We start from the raw sequence: 22317 nt of genomic DNA on the forward strand, positions 1-22317 counted from the left end.
CAAAAATATTGCCACATGTGTATCACAACATGACTCCTTGAGTCCTTGTTTATTACTACCAGTTCTGATGTACCTGAGTTATTCTCCATGCACGTATAGATGAGTTTGCAGATTCTCAGTAGCAGCATCACTTTCTTCTCTGGAGAGTACATTTTCTGCATGGTGCACAACTTGACTCTGATCTTTTCCACATCTACAGATTCTGGAGTTGGGGTGAGAACCCCCAGCTCCTGAGGGGTCCTCTGTTTTACTAATAACAGGTTCTCCTTCAGCTCCCTCCATGAACCGTCTGCAGTACGGAAGTTCTTTAGCATGTTTTCTATATATCCTTTCAGTGGCTTTAATATACACTTGTGCATTGCTTTTTCCAAGACTATATCTGAAAAACAGAAGGGGAGCATGTTATTGTAATCAGGGTGAATTAGCAATAGTCTTTTCCACGAGTATACAAAAAAAAAAATGTTGAATAGCCAGTTAAGTATCTTGCAGAGTTGTGGGTTCTTTCAGCCCTTACCCCCTGGCCAAGTCCTTCAGTATATTCAGTTAACTCTAAAATGTGGGGACCAAATCACCTTGACACGTTGGGCCTGTAAAGATGGGCTTTGGGTTTGCATTTGAGATGAATTTGAGAGGTTTCGGAGAACATTCCGAATTCATTAGCAGGTTGGTGCATTTGACCTGCAGTTCACCACCTCAGATCGTTGATGTCTACCCTATAAGGAAGTGGTTCTCAACCTTCTAGTGCCGTGACCCCTTGATAAAATTTCCCAAGGCGCATAAATACAGCCCATCTGCATGCTATATGTGCCCGTGTAACTAAGCCCTATTTTGCTGCCTACAGACATACCCATAGTAAACTCTGTTACACCATTTATACCTACAGGTAAGCCAAGGCTTACATGTTGGCACTGTGAATATCTCCTAAGCTTGCACTGTTTAGGAGATATTCAGAGTGCATGCACCCGGTGAAGGTTCGCCATTCGGTGCCAGACCTTCAGAGCCCATGTCGTAAACGTTGGCGTCATCGCGCCCCCGGCCACTCATGTAGCCAGAGGACGTGAACCCGGAAGGAAGACCGGGGTAAGATGTCGGCCCTCTCAGCGTTAACAGTGTGGTGCTGGAGTACTTTGTTCTAAGGTAAGTTTCTTATAAATGTGCTAGTAGCAATGCATACTTCTAATAGCACATTATGACATTGCCTTGCAGGGATTTTTTTTTTTTGCGATTTACTACTGCTTTATTGATAAAATAAAATGTTTTTAACCACTTCCCGACGGCCGTACGACTATATACGGCCGCAGGGTGGTTCTACTTCTCTGGGGCGCCGTCTTTTTACGGCCGCCCCTTTCCTCGTTCCTCGGGCGTGCTCCCGAGCGCGCAGCGGGAAACTTCTGTGCTGGCCGTGTCCCTTGGACACAGCCAATCACAGATCGCCGTGAACGGCCAATCGGAGTGGCCGTTTGCTAGGCGATCTGTGCGGCCAACATATGAGATCATTTCTCATTGCCGGCTCTCACAATGACAGCGTGCTGTAAGGGAGAGAGGAGACCGATCTGTGTCTCTTGTACATAGGGACACAGATCGGTCACCTCCCCCAGTCACCCCCCTTCACCCACAGTTAGAACACTATATAGGGTACACATTTAACCCCTTCCTCACCCCCCTAGTGTTAACCCCTTCCCTGCCAGTCACATTTATACAGTAATTAGTGCATATTTATAGCACTGATTGCAGTATAAATGTGAATGGTGCCAAAAATGTGTCAAAAGTGTCCGATGTGTCCGCCATAATGTCGCAGTAAAAATCGCAGATCGCCGCCATTACTAGTAAAAAAAAAAAAATAATAATAATAATTCTGTCCCTTATTTTGTAGACGCTATAACTTTTGCGCAAACCAGTCGTTTATTGCGATTTTTTTACTAAAAATATGTAGAATACGTATCGGCCTAGACTGAGGATAACATTTTTTTAAAAAAAAATAATTGAGCTATTTATTATAGCAACAAGTAAAACATTTTTTTTTTTTTTTTAATTATCGCTCTATTTTTGTTTATAGCGCAAAAAATAAAAACCGCAGAGGTGATCAAATACTACCAAAAGAAAGCTCTATTTGTGGGAAAAAAACGACGTCAATTTTTTTTCGGGAGCCACGTCGCACGAGCGCGCAATTGTCAGTAAAAGCGACGCAGTGCCGAATCGCAAAAAGTCCTCTGGGCAGGAAGGAAGTGGTTAAAATGTATACTATTGCTGTATAACACGTCATTAACTAATTTATATGGAACCAGATGCAAATACAAATAATGCATTCTTCACCCACTCCACAGTGAGAATATGTTCTTTGACCACCATCCTACTTATACCCTATTGGAATAATACATATTTGTCATTTTACAATGTATTATTATTATTTGTTTTATTTTTTAAGGATTAGTTATGCATTCTTAGGGGGGAAAAAAAGCTAGTTTCCTTTAAAGAGTGAACATACTGAAAGCGTCCAAACCATGCCAGTGGATATTTTACATAGCACTACTAATTACATTTCTAAGTATCACATTATTACAATGGAATGCTGATTAGTGTGCTGGTGGGGACAGCTCAAGTAGCTGATAAAAGCAAAATATTGTCATACATTAAAATCTAGTATCTGCAATTAGAAATAGTTTTCATATTTTCAACTGTACGAAAAATTCCAAGTACTAGAATAGCTTCAAGCTACATGTAACCTTAATAACAATACCAAAGGAGGGACTTCTCAGATTCTTATGAGTATAACAATAAGGCTCCATGCACACAGGACGCTCAAAAAAGACGTTCTGAGTATCAGATTGCTGGCAGGAAAATGCTGCTTTAAAAACTTGATTTTATCCGTGTTTTGCATTGCACGTTTAGCGGCGCTAGCTTTCAACCGCGTTTCTCTGCCTCCATTCAAAATCAATAGTTCTCTATGGGAGCCCATTGATTTGAATAGAAGTCGCACCGCAAGTCAGATCATGCGACTTCTATTCAAATCAATGGGCTCCCATAGGGAACCATTGATTTTGAATAGAGGCAGAGAAACAACTAACAAGGCTTAGCGCTCTTTTACCGGCATCTGGCATTTCTAGGACTGCTCTTGAACGCAATTTTATGCCGTTCAGAAAACAGCCCATAAACTCCACTGCTGATAAACGTCCAGAAACGTCCATGTGTGCATGGACACATAGGATAACATAGAGTGGAGTTTATGGGCTTTTAAAAAAAAAACGCCCAAACTCCAAAAAACATCAGTTTTTGAGCTCCAGTGTGCATGGAGAGCCTAAAGATTCTACAGTTTACGAACCATGCAAGACCCAACCATGGCGTATTTACTGTCACATAAGTATAGCGAATCAAAACGATGGTCTATGAAAAGTGACAAAAATAAAAACTCATCAATTGGTAATTGCATTATGACTTTTGTCCCTCATTTTTCTAATCCTTAGCGCTCATTCACACTGTATGAGTTTCCATAAAGTTACAAGAAAAAGTAAACAGTGGGGTTGATGTACTAAAACGGTAGTAAAAAATCTGGTGCAGCACCAGATTTTGTACTCTCCAGTTTTAGTAAATCCACCCCAGCGTGTTGCGCCATAACAATGCATTGCTCCTTTGCAGCACACACCAGCGGCCTGTTTAACTCTATATTATGCATGCCTCTGAGGTAAATGTTAAAGCAAATCATATGCCAAAACTTTTTTGTTTTTGTTTGGTTCATATAGGAAGAGTTACAACTTGTATCATGTCTGTACTGCTGTCTGTATTTAAATCTGCTAGTATATCACATCCCCCCCGTCCCAGGCTGACAATATTGCTCTTCAAAAGGTGCCCCTTGTGCTCCTTCATCCAGAGTGGAGGGCACTGTAATACAGGTGGGTGTGTTACTGGCCAGATCACCAGAAGAAAACAGAAGGAAAAAATGACATTTAAACTCAGTATGTGTTAAAAAGTAAATTAGAATATTTTGGGTGAAAACAAGAAAATAATTATTCAGCAGCTCAGAGACGGCTTGTGAGAGAAGAACATAACACACAATGGAAATGCAAATATTGCAAACATAAGCTCACAACATACATTTTCATTGCCAAACTTCATAAATAATAACTTGTATAATATTATCATTTATTCTTATCCTTTCCAGCTCTGAAACAATCCTTTGTGCCAATCCTAAAAAGAGACAGAAGAGCAATAGGCTGGCCAATCACCTCGCCGACTTTACATACAATCCACTTTTCTGGCCCATGCGATAAATTCCAGTGCTCCCACAAAAGCAGAATCTGACTGAGTACATGTAAATCAACGCGATATCCTACGGCCTGCCACGCAGACTCGTACAATCATACGTCTCATTGACGTTCTTAATGAGATAGCTGTCTGTCTTTTATAGCAGGGGTCTCTAATATTTCTCAACAAACAGTCAGTTTACTGTCCTTAAGGCTTTAGAGCATGGGTCTTCAAACTACGGCCCTCCAGTTGTTCAGGAACTACAATTCCCATCATGCCTAGTTATGTCTGTGAATGTGAGTGTGTTACAATGCCTCATGGGATGTGTAGTTCTACAACAGCTGGAGGGCCGTAGTTTGAGGATCCCTGCTTTAGAGGGTCAAGACTGTGGCCAGTGGGATTAGAAAAAGCACCGGTGTCAGTAATAGTAAACAGTGCCCCATCATTGGTTTTAGTGGAAGGAATAGTGCCCAATTGTTGGTATTCAAGGTAGGAATAATGCCTCATCATTGGTGTCTATGGGAGGAACGGCGCCCCATCATTGGTGTCAATGTGAGGAATCTGCTAGTATATTACCCCCACCCAGACTGACAATGTTGCTCTTCAAAGGTGCCCCTTGTGCTTCTTTATCCAGAGTGGAGGGTGCCCCATAATTTAGTGTCTGTGGGAGGAATGGAGCCCCGTCACTTGTGCCTGTGGGGGGAATGGTGCCCCATCATTGGTGTCTCTGGGAAATATGGCGCCCAATCGTTGGTGTCTCTGGGAGGTATAAGTACAAAACCACATAAAACACAAGCTTGTTTAAAGTAAAATAACCTTGTATTAGTGGGCTAGTAAATCCGGTTGATGATGCCTATTATACAGAGTTAGTGACCACAATACTTGATCCTTATGTAATCCAGCAATTACACCTAATCTTCAAATAACTAGCGTTGTCCAATTAAGGTTCCTATGTATGTGCTGAGCATCAGGCTATGTCTGATGGGCCTTCATTAGGTTCCTGCACAGCATTATCAAGGATCCTTGATACCTTCAATGTTAACAGGAATGAAAAACAAATTGGCTACAGCAGCCCCCTAGCATGCATCAGCAGATTTCACATCAAAGAAACTTGCTTGATGATCTTCTACAGTTTGCCTTCATCCCCAGCAATGCCTTTGGTTTTTCTATCAACCCCTATGGTTCGTAAAAAATACAGCAGTGATATAGAGGCTGGCGGAAGGAACTTTAGAGCACACAGAAAGCAGGGATTTACACACCATGTAATGTTGAATGTAGACGGTCTTTAAGTTGGCATATTTTTTCAACGCAACGGAGTTCAGTGGCATAAGTAGGTAGTGGGATGGGTATGTATTAAAGTGGTACTATATCCTTCTATCATTTACATCCAAGCAAGCTGCCATCTTAGCCTCTGTTTGATCTGTAGTTTTCATAGTGCTGCACATGTGATCAGCTAAGATACCAGTATGGCTTGACAGTTTGACAGCAAAAGCAACTGTGACAGCCATCATTCAGGGCATGCCATGGATGTAACTGTTCTGGAAAACCGTTAAATTAATGGGTTAAGTTCTGCTTCAACTGTCTACTTTGCAGGGTTTCATTTTAAAACTTTAAAGTGAACCAATCCCCATTGCTAAAGCTAACCGCACATGGGTTGGATTCCGAAAGTATTTTTTTTACGAAAATCGTAACTAAGAATTTTCTTTTGAATTTAGCACCATTAGTGGGCTGCAGCAACGGGAGATTTTCGTCAATTCGATTTTCATCGAGTTTTCCGGCATGTTGGAAATTTTAGGAAAAAACAAATGAATGTCTAATCATACAAGAAATAGAATCGAATAAAAAAAATGTACATGAGCTGTGACCTGGAAAGAAAAGAAGATTCCCGACCAGGAAAAAAAAAAAATGCTGTAGCAACATGAGGTAAAATTGAAGGCTTGATTGGTTGAATCTCAAAATCAATGGTGGCATCATCAGATTACAAAAACGCACGCAATTTTTGATTTTTCAAACGAAAATTCATTCAGGATTCAGGATTAACTCTGCTTATATTTACTATACATCAAAAATCCTGTACATTCCTTCCATCTTGCCAAAACCTCCTCCCATAGGGCATTATCCATATACTGTACAAGATAAATACAACCTTTGGCAAGAATAAAAACATTGATAGAAAATTAATTAAAATATATGTTATGTTAAATTTTGAAAAGAGTTAGGCATCTGTCAATCTATGATCTAATATAGAGACTTCCTTATTTTCCTTTCCTATAGATGCCATAGGAGGTGAGGAAATCTTGTTAGACAGTTGTCATCGGTACAAATGTCCTCATTGCAAGATTTCAACGACTCAAAATTTGGGGTTTTCCATCATTTCGCGACAACGACAGTAGTCATCAAGACAAATAGAGCGGGTAAAATCAAGTGGGCACACAGACAGCAATATAAATCTGGCAGGGGATAAAACCATTTGACCACTTTATCCTAAATTTAAAAAAGTTTTTTTTTAACAGTTTAGTGATTGTAACAGGTTTCCTTAAAAAGGTACCCACATTAGTGGGAAGGGTAATTCATAAGAACACCAATGCTTGTAGGGTACAAGCATGCATGTCTTCGTACATGTTGGGAAAAACAACTTTCAATCGCTAGATCATTTATGTTGCTGTTATGTTGCCAATGTTTGAAGCGGAGTTTCATGATGTCGGCAATCCGAAGCCTATTTGTCCCTCGGCTCTCGGGCGGAGGCGCCACTATCTTTGGTAAGGGAATCAGGAAGTGAAGCCTTGTGGCTTCACTTCCTGGTTCCATACTGCGCATGTGCGAGTCGCACTGCGCGATTCCACTGATCCCTGCTGTCTTCTGAGACCTGTGTGTCTCCCAGAAAACAGCGGGGGAGGGGGGACGGAGGAGGCGCCAGACATGGCGGAAGTCGCCGAGGCGACCATGCCCAGAAGTGGGAGAAAATACCTGAATTACACAGGTATCTGCTCCCTCCTCCCTCCTGAAATGTGCCAAATGTGACATCGGAGGGGGGGGGGGGGTAGGAATCCGAAAAGCGGAAGTTAGATTTTTGGGTAGAACCATATAATATTTATATGTTGTAAATTAGGGTTGTCCCGATACCACTTTTTTAGGACTGAGTACGAGTACCGATACTTTTTTTTATGTACTCGCCGATACCGAATACCGATACTTTTTTTTAAATGTGTCCCCAAATGCAGCCATGTCCCCCACATATGCAGCCATGTCCCCAAACATATGCAGCCATGTCCCCAAACATATGCAGCCATGTCCCCAAACATATGCAGCCATGTCCCCAAACATATGCAGCCATGTCCCAAACATATGCAGCCATGTCCCCAAACATATGCAGCCATGTCCCCAAACATATGCAGCCATGTCCCCAAACATATGCAGCCATGTCCCCAAACATATGCAGCCATGTCCCCAAACATATGCAGCCATGTCCCCAAACATATGCAGCCATGTCCCCAAACATATGCAGCCATGTCCCCAACATATGCAGCCATGTCCCCAAACATATGCAGCCATGTCCCCAACATATGCAGCCATGTCCCCAAACATATCCAGCCATGTCCCACATATACGCTGCCATGTCCCCAAACATATTGCAGCCATGTCCCCCACATATCCAGCCATGAATAGCTGTTTTCCCTGCCGCGCTGTGTATAGAGACACTCCCCCTTGCTCGCGATTGGACAGATCCGTTCAAGGGGGAGTGTCTATGCGCGGCGGGGAAAACAGCTATTCAAACGAAAGCTGACTGTAATGTTCCCCGCGCGGTGATTAACGCGGCAACGGTGGCGGCTTTGCGACACACGCGGCGGGGGGAGGGGCTGGGGGGAAGTATTCTATTTTGGCATCGGGGGGATTTGCGGGAGTACGAGTACTCCCGCTAATACTCGGTATCGGTCCCGATACCGATACTGGTATCGGAATCGGGACAACCCTATTGTAAATATTAGTGGATTTCAAAATAATTTAAAAAACAAAGCTTATTTTAAGCTGGAAAGCTGTGTTGACATGCATTGAAAAAAAAAATATATACGGTATATTATGACAGCTTCACAAGCACTGATCTAGGGTTTAACAATAGCCCCCCACAGGTACGTTTTTATTAGTGATTATATACTATTAGTAAAGAAGTTGCTAAAGGGAATATGGGGCTATAAATAGCTATATTGTCATATATTTACTTTGGTCTGTTTACCTCCTGGGGAAATTCATCTCCTCCGCAATGCTGACTACAACAGTTAAATTCTTTCATGCCAAACCACAGCTGGGTTTCAAGCATTAGTCACAAGTTTCTGTCTGCGTTATTGGGCAATCGTGTAGCATGGCAGACAAGTTATATCATGACTTCAGCAAGTCTTAACTTAAAAAGTAAAAATGACTGAAAAGAGGTATAAACAAGATAACTTGTGATGGCCAATCTGCTTTATTTTATAGAGTTTAGGTGCTGCCGCCCATCTTCTTCAATGTTCATCACTTTGCACCTTAAATTTTGCTCTAAAAATGGCAACTAAAATACAGAAACTGTAAGTAAGCCTGGAAAGTCATTTAACAATACATAATACAGCGGGTGTAGAAAAGAATCACCGTGCTTTAACCACTCAAGACCCGGACCTTTATGCAGGTAAAGGACCTGGCCAGTTTTTGCGATTCGGCACTGCGGCGCTTTAACTGACAATTGCGCGGTCGTGCGATGTGGCTCCCAAACAAAATTGGCGTCCTTTTTCCCCACAAATAGAGCTTTCTTTTGGTGGTATTTGATCACCTCTGCGGTTTTTATTTTTTGCGCTATAAACAAAAATAGAGCGTCAATTTTGAAAAAAATTCAATATTTTTTACTTTTTGCTATAATAAATATTCCCCAAAAAGTTATAAAACTTTTCTTTTCCTCAGTTTAGGCCGATAAAATAGGAGATAGTTTTATTGCATTTTTATAAAAAAAAAATGTTTTACTACCAATGGCGGCGATCAGCGATTTTTTTCGTGACTGCGACATTATGGCGGACACATCGGACAATTTTGACACATTTTTGGGACCATTGTCATTTTCACAGCAAAAAATGCTATAAAAATGCATAGTTTACTGTGAAAATGACAATTGCAGTTTGGGAGTTAACCACTAGGGGGCGCTGTATGGGTTATGTGTGACCTCATATGTTTTTCTAACTGTAGGGGGGCGGGCTGGACGTGTGACGTCATTGATCGTATTTCCCTATATCAGGGAACACACGATCAATGAAGCTGCCACTGTGAAGAACGGGGAAGCTGTGTTTACACACAGCTCACCTCGTTCTTCAGCTCCAGGGACCGATCGCGGGACTCCGGCGGCGATCTGGTCCGCGGGTTGACCGTTTGTGGACTGCAGTCTTCAAGTCATTCCACAGATTTTCAATGTGGTTTAAGTCTGGGCTCTGACTAGTCCATGAAAGGACATTCACCCGTTTCTCCTTCAATGACTGTGTGGTCATTTTTGCTGTGTGCTTTGGGTCAATGTCATGTTGGAAGGTAAACCTTCTTCCCATTGACAACTTTCTGCCAGAGGGCAGCAGATTTTCCTCAAGTGATCCTGTTTTTTATTTTTTTCTGTTGGTGTTATATCTTTCACTTGGATGTTATAAGTTGCACTGAGTAAATACAGCTTAATTAAACAAAAACCGTGTCTGTCTTCATTTCAGGCTGCAAAGCAACAAAATGTGATTATTTTAAAAAGGGGGTGATTCTTTTCTATACCCACTGTATATCATAGTATTAGTAATTCTTACAAATATACTGTTAGTGGCTGAGGGCCATATTCTCAGAAGAGTTACGACGGTGTATCTCAGGAAACACCGTCGTATCTCTGTTTTTTGACCCGCGTATCTATGCGAGTGATTCCTAGAATAATTTTCGCATAGATACGCTTAAGATCCGACATGTGTAAGTCACTTACACTGTCGGATCTTAAATGTAATTCTCCGCCAGCCGCTAGGTGGCGTTTACGTTCAGGTCTCATTTGTTTATGCAAATGAGCCTGATACGCCGATTCCCAAACAAATTCGCATCGCGTAGCCTTCGCTTACGTCGTTTGCGTAAGCTTAAGGTTACCCCTGCTATATGAGGGGTAACCTTACGCCAGTCCGCCGTATGCCATGTTAAGTATGGCGTCTGGTCCGCGTCGTCTTTTCCTGTCGGGTACTTCGTTTTCCTAAGTCGTTCTTGAATACGACTTTACGTCAATGACGCACACGTCGGCGTCATTGACGTTTTCCGTCGAGAACTGGAGCATGCGCACTGGGCTATTTTAAGCCCGGCGCATGCGCAGTTAGATCGGCACGGGGGCGCGCTTAATTTAAATTCAAGCCGCCCCCCTTTGAATTACGCGGGGATACGCCGGGCCATTTACACCACGCCGCCGCAAATTACGGAGCAAGTGCTTTGCGAATAAGGCACTTCCTCCAGTAAGTTGCGGTGGCGTAGTGTAAATGACTTACACAACGCCAGCGGCGTATCTACAAGAATCTGGCCCAGAATAAGTAAGTTAAGAGGAAGAATAATACTTATTAAAGGGTCACTAAAGGAAAACAAAATGTTGCCTAAAATTAATGTCTGCAAGGTAGACAGACAGAATAGTGTAATGATTCTGTTAAAAAACGAGTAAATGACTATTAAATTCCTTCATCTATATCACCTCCGGCATTCTAGTTTCTGTTCTCTCATTCACTTCCTGGTTTGCATCGCTCGTTCATGTAAGAACTACATTTCCCAGTATGAATTGCGGCACACCCAGTAATTCACACCTCCTTGAAGTCTCTAACACGTAGAGAGCGTCCTGCCGCACAGATGTAGTTCCCAGGAGGGGGTGAGCACGTTACTGACCACCGCAGTAAAGCCTCCCATCACGGTGGTGAGTAAAATCAGACTAGCAGGAAGTGAACAGAACAGAGAAGAAATAGAGCAACTTCTGAGCAAAAACGAACAATGAGGAAGTGAAAAGAGGAATGTCTGCAGGTAAAGGATGTTTTATTATGAAAAAAAAAAAAATTCCTTTACAACCCCTTTAATGATAAAATGGAAGCATTTTATCATTCACACTAGCAGGATGCAACAGTGTACTAATATGAGTGTAAAGGCAATGAATGGTGCCAATCGCATGGTTAGGCATTATGCCCCGTACATACGATCAGGCTTTTGCCCGACCAAACCCACATTGGAATTCCATCGGAATATCCGATGGAAAAACTCCGATGGGCATGCACACGGTCGGAATTTCCGATGGAAAAAGTCCTGACTTTTTCCGATCGTGTGTACGAGGCATTAGTCACACAGGGCAATTACATCCATGCCCTGTGCAGGGCTGTGTTTTACTGACACCCATATGGGCACCCAGGCTGGATTTGGGGCCATGCACCCACTCCTGCACAGATGCCGTATTGGGAGATGCAGTTGAGCTACATCCCAATAGACAATAATGCGAATGCATGCAACACCTGTGCATCCCTGTTGCAATGTGTTTGATTGCCATCTACAAATAAACTAGTATGTGTATTTTAATCCGTTTATTTTATAGGAAATACACATTACAGTGGTTGTAAAGGCTGAATGTTTTTTTCCCCTTAATGCATTCTATGCAAAAACCCTGTGTGCAGCTCCCCCGCAGCACACTCCCCACCCATACTCTCCCAAAACTTTCCCTCCTCATTGGCGGCACTCGGGAGAGGGGAGTAGCCCAGAGTGTCGGCCAGGGACCAGAGAAGAGGAGGATTGGGGTAAGTATGACATGTTTGTTAAGGTTTGTTAAAACAAGAGCCTTTAATAATAATATCAAGTAAACCTGTTGGGGGAAAAAAAATCACCATCTCCCTCCTGAATGCTTACAATTACCTTTATTGCTGCCCAGGTCTCTGTCACTACCCCTTCAAAGCTACCAGAATTCTTAACAATACCAAATGTTGTTGACAATTTGGGCCTACTAACTGACCAATCGCTGCGGGAAGGCAGGTGGAATGTCACATGCTCCTCATAGCGGGAAACCGGTGGCAAGCCACTTGCACCTCGATACCCCAAAGCACCAGGTTAATTGCATAGTAATGGAAGCCTATATTCCCTCAGGTACTAAAGATTTACATAAACATATATACACTTTATAGAACAGACCTGCTAATGTAAGTGCATGGCAGTGGTGCCAAATATTGCTGCCCACAGAAACCCGTAGGTGGAACAGATACTCGTGTGGGTTATTCTTGTCTGTAAATGGAGGGAGAAAACACTTGTAGACAACACACATGAGTCACAGGTAGCAACTTTCCCTGAATACTGCTACTCCTCTCCACAAAGAAGCAAGCTTAGGCCTTAGGCTCCCGCTGTTATGTTATTGTGAAATGAGAAATTTTGCCATGACATGCCAGGCACATAATGTCTAACCTGGGAGCTTGGACAGAAAATATTCAGCTGCCAATTTTTTTATAGGAAAAGGAATGTTAATTTGCAATACAAATAGAAGAGAGTTAAATGCCAAGTTCACTTTTTACATAAACTACCCCGTCCAGACAAAGGGCCCAGTAATTTACTATGTGTAAAAATATTGGCCCGGATTCAGAGAGCAATTGCGCCTGTGTAACCAATGGCTGGACGCCATTCACGTTCACTCTGAAGCAAATGACGTCCTTGCGACGTCATTTGCCGCAATGCACGTCGGGAAAGTTTCCCGACGGAGCATGCGCTCTACGCTCGGCGCGGGAGCGCGCCTAATTTAAATGATTCCCGCCCCCTACGGGATCATTTACATTAGGCGCCCTTACGCAGGGCAAGTTTACACAGCGCCCCCGCAATTTACGGAGCTACTGCTCCGTGAATCGCGGGTAGCGCAGTAAATTTGCGGGGGCGCAGGGAAAAAACGATGCCCTGTGCCTCCGTAAAAAAGGGGCAAATCTCTTTGAATCCGGGCCAGTGTTTAATGCGAATGCTATACCCATAGGACCCTTTCACACGTACCTTTAACAGCCACTTGCTCAGCGGGGATCGCTCCGTTGATCCCAGCTGAGGCGGGAGATGTCAGGGCGGTCAGATCTCCGCTCTCCTCTATGGGGGAATCGGATGAACAAGGCCCGTCTGTCCATGTTCATCCGATCCCATCCGCAGACGGATGGAAAAATAGCATTTTCCTCCGTCTGACGAATCAGAGCATAGCGGACACCAATGAGATCGAATGTCAGCGGATGACATCCGCAATCCCATAGGGATACATGTATGTCCGTTTTTCATCCGAAAATGGCTGGATGAAAAATGAACATACGGTCCACAGGTGTGAAAGGGGCCTTAGGCCACACACTTGAATTGGTAGATTGATGACGCTGGAACCTTAGCAAAATAAGACTTTTGAGCTATTGGTGCATTTAGCAAACCTCTACTGGTAGCATCCTGTATCTCCCATTATCCAATCCGAGGAGCCGACACAGTAACTTGGAATATGGAAGTTATAACTGAGCCTGAAGATCAAGGTGCCACAGTCCAAAATGAGGTTTTATTCCAAACGTATAATAGATGTTACAGCCTGAAATGTGTCGGCTTTAGCATCTATTATATGTTTGAAACAAAACCTAATTTTGAACTTGAACTGATCCTCAGACACAAATATTATTTCAAGGACAGGGCAGACATTAGGAACGAGTGAGCAGGTTTTCTGGTTTAAAAGCCACACATGCTGAGCATGCGTGGTGTGCCAAACTGTACAGCAGACCTCACAGGAGAGGCTGACCTTACAGTTTGCTTATCACAAGATCCCATGAGGATAAATAAGAAAAACAAAAGGGTAAGCGTTAAATTGCATCTATTGTGTCTATATTATCATCCCAATGTATGGTCCATAAAAATCTTTAAAGGGGCTGTCACTAAGACCCCTTTCACACTGGGGCGTTTTCCGGGTGCTTTGGCGTTAAAAAAAAAAAAGCCTGTAAATGCCTGAAAGAAGCCTCATCTGCAATCCCAATGTGAAAGCCTGAGTGCTTTCAGAGCCCTTTCACACTGCCAGCGCCAAAGGTTGTTGTCGGAAATTCCGACTGTGTGGACATAATTCAACGCACAAAAATTCTATGCATGCTCGGAATCAATTTGACGCATGCTTGGAATCATTGAGCTTCATTTTTCACGGCTTGTCGTAGTGTTGTACGTCACAGCGTTCTTGACGTTTCCGACAACAATTGTGTGATCGTGTGTATGCAAGACAAGTTTGAGCCAACATCTGTCGGAAATGTATCCATGGTTTTGTTGTCGGAATGTCCGATCGTCTGTACGCGGCATAACTGTACTGTCTGCCCAAACTGTTGGCGCTTTATAAATCCTGTATAATAATAATAATGACAATAATCTGTTAGGCCCATGCATGCGAGACCCTCAAACAAAAGCTAGTACTTTACCTAATATTACTGGGGTCCAATAAATAATCTTGAGATTCCTTTTTGTGTATGAACACACTGTATATCTATGGATGATTATCACACATATCAATGTTCTTCAGGATGTAATGCTTTTTTTTTTTTAAATAAAGTTTTATTCTATATTGTGGAGTTGTGTTCCAATAATTTTTCTGGGCTATTCAGAGATTCACTTTCACCAGTCCCAGCACATTTTGCTGCCCTCAGCAAAAAGTTGATTCACGAAAATTGAAGAGTGCAACATCTGGTGCAGCTATGCACAGTAGCCAATCAGCTTCTAACTTGGCTTGTTCAATTAAAGTGACTGTAAAATCTCTTTTGTTTTCTATAAAAATAACAAACATGTTATGCTTACCTGCTCTGTTGCAGTGCATTTGCACAGAGCAGCTCAGATCCTCCTCTTCTCGGGTGCCTTTTTTGTGCTCCTGGCCCCACCCTCCTGTTGGGTGCCCCCACAGCAAGCAGCTTGATATGGGGGCACTCGAGCCGAGTCATAGGTCCCTGTGTCCATATAGACCCTCACTCTTCTGATTGGCTGACTGACTGATTGACAGCAGCGGGTGCCAATGGCGCTGCTGCTGTGTCTCAGACAATCAGGAGGGAGAGCCTCGAATGGTCAAGACACTCCTGGACATTGCTGGACAGAGATGGGGCTCAGGTAAGTATTAGGAGGTGCTGGGACTGCTGCACACAGAAGGTGTTTTATCCTAATGCATTAGGATAGAAAATCTTCTGACTTTACAACTTCTTTAACCACTTGCCGCCCGCCAATGACATATTGACGGCGGCAAAGTGGTTGTAGAATCCTGACCGGACGTCATTTGACGTCCTCAGGATTCTGAGCCGCTGCGCGCCCCCGGGGGCGCGCATCGCGGCGATCGTTGTTGCGGGGTGTCAGTCAGACACCCCGCAACACCGATCTCGGTAAAGAGTCTCTCAGAGAGCCTCTTTACCACGTGATCAGCCGTGTCGAATCACGGCTGATCACGATGTAAACAGGAAGAGCCGTCGATGGCTCTTCCTCACTCGCGTCTGACAGACGCGAGTAGAGGAGAGCCGATCGGCGGCTCTCCTGACAGGGGGGGGGTCGCGCTGATTGTTTATCAGCGCAGCCCCCCCTCGGATCGCCACATGGACCACCAGGGAAGCCCACCCTGGACCACCAGGGAAGGGCAGGAAGAAAAAAAACGGGGCAAAAAAAAAGTCTATAAAAAAAAAAAAAAAAAGTTTGAAAAAAAAAACCAAAGTTTAAAAAAAAAAAAAAAATAAGTCTGGAAAAAAAAATAAAGATGCCAATCAGTGCCCACAAATGGGCACTGACTGGCAACAAAAGGAAAACAGTGCCGCCCAACAGTGCCGCCCCACAGTGTCCATCAGTGCCGCCCCACAGTGTCCATCAGTGCCACCCCACAGTGCCCATCAGTGCCACCCCACAGTGCCCATCAGTGCCACGCCACAGTGCCCATTTGTGCCACGCCACAGTGCCCATCAGTGCCACCCATGAGTGCCACCCATGAGTGCCGCCCATGTGCCCATCAGTGCCGCCTATGTGTGCCCATCAGTGCCGCCCATGTGCCCATCAGTGCCGCCTATGAGTGCCCATCAGTGCCGCATATCAGCGCCCATCAGTGCCGCATACCAGCGCCGCCAATCAGTACCACCTCATCTGTGCCCGTCAGTACTACCTCATCGATGTCCATCAGTGCCATCTCATCTGTGCCCATCAGTGCCGCCATATCAGTGCCCATAATTGAAAGAGAAAACTTACTTATTTACAAAAAAATTTACAGAAAAAAATTAAAACGTAATTTTTTTTCAAAATTTCCAGTCTTTTTTTAGTTGTTGCGCAAAAAAAAAAAAATTGCAGAGGTGATCAAATACCACCAAAAGAAAGCTCTATTTGTGGGGAAAAAAGGACGCCAATTTTGTTTGGGTACAGTGTAGCACGACCGCGCAATTGCCATTCAAAGTGCGACAGTGCTGAAAGCTGAAAATTGGCTTGGGCGGGAAGGTGTATACGTGCCCTGTATGGAAGTGGTTAAGCTTTGACAAAAAAAACAAAAAAAAACCTGGATGTTGATTGGTTTCTATGCAGAGCTGCACCAGATTTTGCACTCTCCAGTTTTAGTGAATCTACCCCATAGTGTTTTGCAGCTTAGGAGTTAAGAACATTTATGCAGGCGAGTGAGAACTAGCAGAAGACTATTTTAATTAGCGTTGCTGGTGCCAGGCCGGGGACGTGTTAGTCTGAGTTTTCCACATGAAAACCTGGATTCAAAGCTGGGAGTAAGCTTGGCAGGGCACCTTCTTGGCTAAACAAATAAACAAAGAAAATGGGGTGGGATCAAGGAGCAAAAAATTCCTGAGGGCAGCAAAAAGTGCTGGGGCTGGTGAAAGGGAATCTCTGAACTGCTCAGAAAGAACACAACTCCACAACATAGTATAAAACTTTATTTTTAAAAAAGCATCGGTCTTTGCACACCACATATGATCCTTTCCAAAATTCACAAAATCGCCACTTTATACTTTAGCTTCATTATTATTCATGCATATAAGGCAAATTCATTCTGTGCTGGCCCGTGAAGGTCATCTAACCACAAAGCTTACGACTTTTGCAAAAAGTTATGATTAGCCAAGTCAATGATCACGTGCAGCCAGAGCCAGAATACAGCAACGTCAACAGTACATAGTATCCCGTCTACGAAAAGACCATCATCATTCAGCTTCCCCGGCAAAATATTGCGCAATACACAACAAGTGTGTTCTATTATTTCTGGTGAGTGAGTCCCCCTCCCCCCGCCGTACTATGTTTATATGTCTTTGGTTATGCCTTTAATGTATAAATACGAAACATCTGGGGGCCGTACATGCGTATATGGGAGCGACATTGACACCCCGTTATCGCATAAAAAACAAAGTGCACCAAACATATGTCTAACATACCCATTTTGGAAAGTGTTAATACATTTACTTATGTCACTTCTGGATATTAATTCATACTTAAAGTGGAGGTTCACCCTATAAAAAATTTCTAACACTACATCCAGCACCGTGCTGCATATAAAATGACACTGACCTTTTTTTTTTTTTGCCGTAGATATCGTTTAGCCGTGGAATTCACCGCGGCTTCCGGGGAGGGAATCCCGCGGGAGTGGGCGTTCCTATTGTCATGCCAATTGATTGACATGCTAAACGACGGCGCACACAGCGCGTCACGACTTCCCGAAGGAAGCTCGGGTCGGCTCGGCTCTATTCGGCGCCTGCGCACCGGCGCCGACCCGAGCTTTTTCGGGAAGTCGTGACGCGCTGTGTGCGCCGTCGTTTAGCATGTCAATCAATTGGCATGACAATAGGAACGCCCACTCCCGCGGGATTCCCTACCCGGAAGCTGCGGTGAATTCCACTGCTAAACGATATCTACGGCAAAAAAATAAATAAAGGTCAGTGTCATTTTATATGCAGCACGGTGCTGGATGTAGTGTTAGAAATTTTCTATAGGGTGAACCTCCACTTTAAGTGAAACAATTTTATAATAGATTGAGAAAAAGAAAAACTGCATGTGTAGGATAAAACGCGTTCCAGAGGGTAGCTTTCGCGTGACTTGAAAGCTGTTCTGTAATCAGTACCTGCTGAGAGTTGCTGTTATGAGCGAGTGAGAAACTTATATAGCGCAACACATGCGAACTGAATCGCCTCTGGGGGTTATAGAAGACTTAAATTTTCTCTTACCTATCTGATCTTCAGGAATCAGAGATTCGATTGGTGGGTCCAGTTCGGAGCTCTGCGACAAATAGTTTTTGACTTGTGTCATAAACTGTCGGATGGTGTGCAACATATCTGTGCTAGAGACGTGGCAGTCCTTGTTTTCCTGCAGAAAGCTGATATAATCCTGCACAAGGCATCCAAAATACGTCCGCTTGTCCCGGGACATGGCTGTAATCTTCTTCACCATCTTCTTCTCCGGAGTCACCAAAGAGTGGAAGACTCCGCTCATTTTGCGCAGATGAGTTTTCATCATTTTGGACAGACCCAGAGAAGTGCCCCTTTTTTTCCGAGACTTCACGGGTGGTGCCATGCTTTCTTGGTCACTTTCTTCCTCGCAATCTTCCAAGCTGTCACCTTCGTAAAAAGGGGGCACCATGCGGTCATACTCGAAGGAGTCCGACGATGACGTAGAGATGCTCATGTCACTCAAACGCTGCACCCGCAATGTGCCAGACGATTTCAAAGTAATATTCTGCATGGTCTTTTGTGGAGGCGATTCCTCGGGCTGAGACTCGAAAGACGACCTACAGGAACTACTCAGAGATGGCGTTTGGTCGCTGCTTTGCCACCTGTTAAGGGTGGCCTGCTTCTTCAGGCGGGGAGGCGGGATAGGGGTAGCAGTTTTAGAAGGGGAGTCTAAGTTAATGTTCCTGCTATTAATAAGTGTTTCTGGCATGCTTGGCTCTGGCTGCGCAGCTCTGGACAGCTGAAGGCTTGTGCGATGACTGTTAATGGAAGGGGGAGGGGGTCTGGGAGGTGGTGATCTCGTCTTCTCTATGCCATTTTCTTCATGGGTTCTGCTGCTCTCCCTCTTCAAGCTTCCCCCTGAGTCCTGGCTGTGCACTTTTATGAAGAGAGGATTTATGAAACACAGAGCTCCGTTGGTCTGGCTACATTCCAATTCTGAGGGTGTTCTGGTGCGGAGAGAATGCACGCCGTTTATAAGAGGTAGATGATGAGACTCCCTCTTGACGTAGCCCTGGGGGAGAGGCTTGTGGAAAGCTGGAGCATATTTTGGTTGTATGTTTACAGGAGACTTCCAAAAGTCTGCAAAATGTAACAAAGAAAAAAAAAGCTTAGCATCATTTAGCCTTCTGCCAACACTAAATCACACAAATGAATCAATGACTCTCACAAGTTAAATAGAGAAGTTACAAAATAGAGATTTAATACAATTGTAAGTTAAATATAACATAATTGAATATAGCAAGCAAAAAAAACTACAAAATAAAAACTGACACTGCAGTTTCACTGAGTACATTGTGATAACGATTTCAAGTGACACTAAAGGTTATTTTTTTAAAAAAATTTTAACCACTTAAGCCCCGGACCTTTAGGCAGCTAAATGCCCAGGCTAGGTTTTGCGATTCGGCACTGCGTCGCTTTAACAGACAATTGCGCGGTCGTGTGACGTGGCTCCCAAACAAAATTGGCGTCCCTTTTTCCCCACAAATAGAGCTTTCTTTTGGTGGTATTTGATCACCTTTGCGGTTTTTATTTTTTGCGCTATAAACAAAAATAAAGCGACAATTTTGAAAAAAATTCAATATTATTTACTTTTTTGTTATAATAAATATCCCCCAAAAACATATATAAAACATTTTTTTCCCTCAGTTTAGGCTGATACGTATTCTTCTACCTATTTTTAGTAAAAAAAATCGCAATAAGCGTTTATCGATTGGTTTGCGCAACATTTATAGCGTTTACAAAATAGGGGATAGTTTTATTGCATTTTTATTAATTTTTTTTTTACTACTAATGGCGGCGATCAGCGTTTTTTTTTTCGTGACTGCGACTTTATGGCGGACACTTCGGACAATTTTGACACATTTTTGGGACCATTGTCATTTTCACAGCAAAAAATGCATTTAAATTGCATTGTTTATTGTGAAAATGACAGTTGCAGTTTGGGAGTTAACCACAGGCGGCGCTGTAGGAGTTAGGGTTCACCTAGTGTGTGTTTACAACTGTAGGGGGGTGTGGCTGTAGGACTGACGTCATCGATCGAGTCTCCCTTATATAAGGGATCACTCGATCGATACGCCACCACAGTGAAGCACGGGGAAGCCGTGTTCACACACAGCTCTCCCCGTTCTTCAGCTCCGGGGAGCGATCGCGACGGAGCGGCTATAAAAAAATAGCCGTGCCGTCGTCCCGGATCGCTCCCTCGAGGGAACCCGGCCGCTGCATGTAGCGGGGGGGGGGGGCGGGTCCCGATCGGACCCCCGACCCGTGGAAAGGCAAGGACGTACATGTACGCCCATTTGCCTGTACGTGCCATTCTGTGGACGTATATATACATGCAGCGGTCGGGAAGTGGTTAAATAACAAACATGTTATACTAAGAGCCGGTTCACACTACTGCGACTTGGGATCCGACTTGTGTTGCCCCAAGTCGCGCGACATGTCACATTACATTGAAGTGAATGGAGCCGTCTTAATGCACACTACTGAAGTCGCTCCTACTTCAGAAAAGGTTCCTGTGCTACTTCAAGGTGACTTGTACCAATTGATTTCAAATGGAAGTCGCCTCCAAAGTCGGATCGCTGTCTAAACTGAAGCAACTTTCCAGGAAGTAAAACTAGTTTTCTAAGGCAAACCCCCCCCCCCCCTCCCACAGAGCCGATTATTCTTTCATTGGCCACTGGCAAAGTCCCCTGTCCTGGAGGCAACTTCAAGTCGCTCCAAGTCACGCTGTGGTTCACGCTCAAGTCGCCTCGCAAAGTCACGCCCAGAGTCGTGTTGCCCCTGTGTGAACCGGTTCTTACCTGCACTGTGCAGTTCGCTTTGCACAGAGAGGCCCCCCGATCCTCCTTGTTCTGGAGTCCCACGGCAGCTCTCGCGGCTCCTCCCCGCATTAGATAACCCTCTCTGTTATTCATTCAGCGTCCATAGCCGCCAAATGTATGACTCGGCCCGCCCCCCCCCCCCGTCGCCCGCGTCAGTGGATTTTATCGACAGCAGCGGGAGCCAATGGCTGCGCTGCTATCAATCTATCCAATCAAGAGCCAGGAGCCCGTGGAGAGAGTGACGGTGGGGATGTGCCCACGGAAATTTGAGGCTCAGCTAAGTAGAACGGGGGGGGGGGCTGGGGGGCCAGATACTGCAAGGCATTTTTTCACCTTAATGCACCTAAGGCCCCGTACACACGACCAAACATGTATGCTGAAACTGGTCCGCGGGCCAGTTTCAGCATACATGTTCGGTCGTGTGTAGGCGCGAGCGGGCCGAATTCCAGCAAACATTTGCCCGCCGGGCCTTTTCCCAGCAGACAAATATTCCTGGACGTGTTTTAAAACCGTCCGCTGGAATCCTGCCCGCTCGGACATGTACGGTCGTCAGTACAGACCGACCGTACATGTCCGAGCGCCCGCCGTCCCTCGCATGTGTCGAATGACTTTGACGCATGCGTGGAAGCCTTTAAATGGCAGGCCCACCCACGTCGCCGCAGCGACGACGCGGACACGCCCCGCGTAGTGTTTACGCGCGGACTTCTGTACGATGGTTAGTACAACCATCGTACAGAAGCCCTCTGGCAGGCATGTACGGTGAAAACGGTCCGACGGACCGCTTTCATCGTACATGTTTGCTCGTGTGTACCGGGCCTTAAAGTGAAAAAACATGAAGGTTTACAACCCCTTTAACCACTTCCATACCAGGCACTTATACACCTTCCTGCCCAAGCCAATTTTCAGCTTTCAGCGCTGTCGCAATTTGAATGACAATTGCACGGTCATGCTACTCTGTACCCAAACAAATTTTTTATCATTTTTTCCCCCACAAATAAAGCTTTCTTTTGGGGGTATTTGATCGCCTCTGCGTTTTTTATTTTTTGCGCAACCAATAAAAAAAGAGCGAATATTTTGAAAAA

At 44.3% G+C, this 22317-nt stretch overlaps 1 protein-coding gene across 3 annotated transcripts in view; it reads right to left on the reverse strand.

Annotated features, from left to right (window-relative positions):
* The window catches only part of RIN2 (Ras and Rab interactor 2), a 263520-nt gene that overhangs the window by 10391 nt on the left and 230812 nt on the right, over positions 1 to 22317 (reverse strand). For all 3 annotated transcript variants that reach the window (XM_040351005.1, XM_040351004.1, XM_040351006.1), the window contains 2 exons: positions 18411 to 19493; positions 74 to 379 (listed from right to left, as the gene is read on the reverse strand). In XM_040351005.1, coding sequence (XP_040206939.1) covers positions 74 to 379; positions 18411 to 19493 — 1389 coding nt within the window. The remainder of the gene's footprint in view (positions 1 to 73; positions 380 to 18410; positions 19494 to 22317) is intronic.

This window comes from Rana temporaria, chromosome 4 (genome assembly GCF_905171775.1).
Source record: "Rana temporaria chromosome 4, aRanTem1.1, whole genome shotgun sequence".
Taxonomy (NCBI): domain Eukaryota; kingdom Metazoa; phylum Chordata; class Amphibia; order Anura; family Ranidae; genus Rana; species Rana temporaria.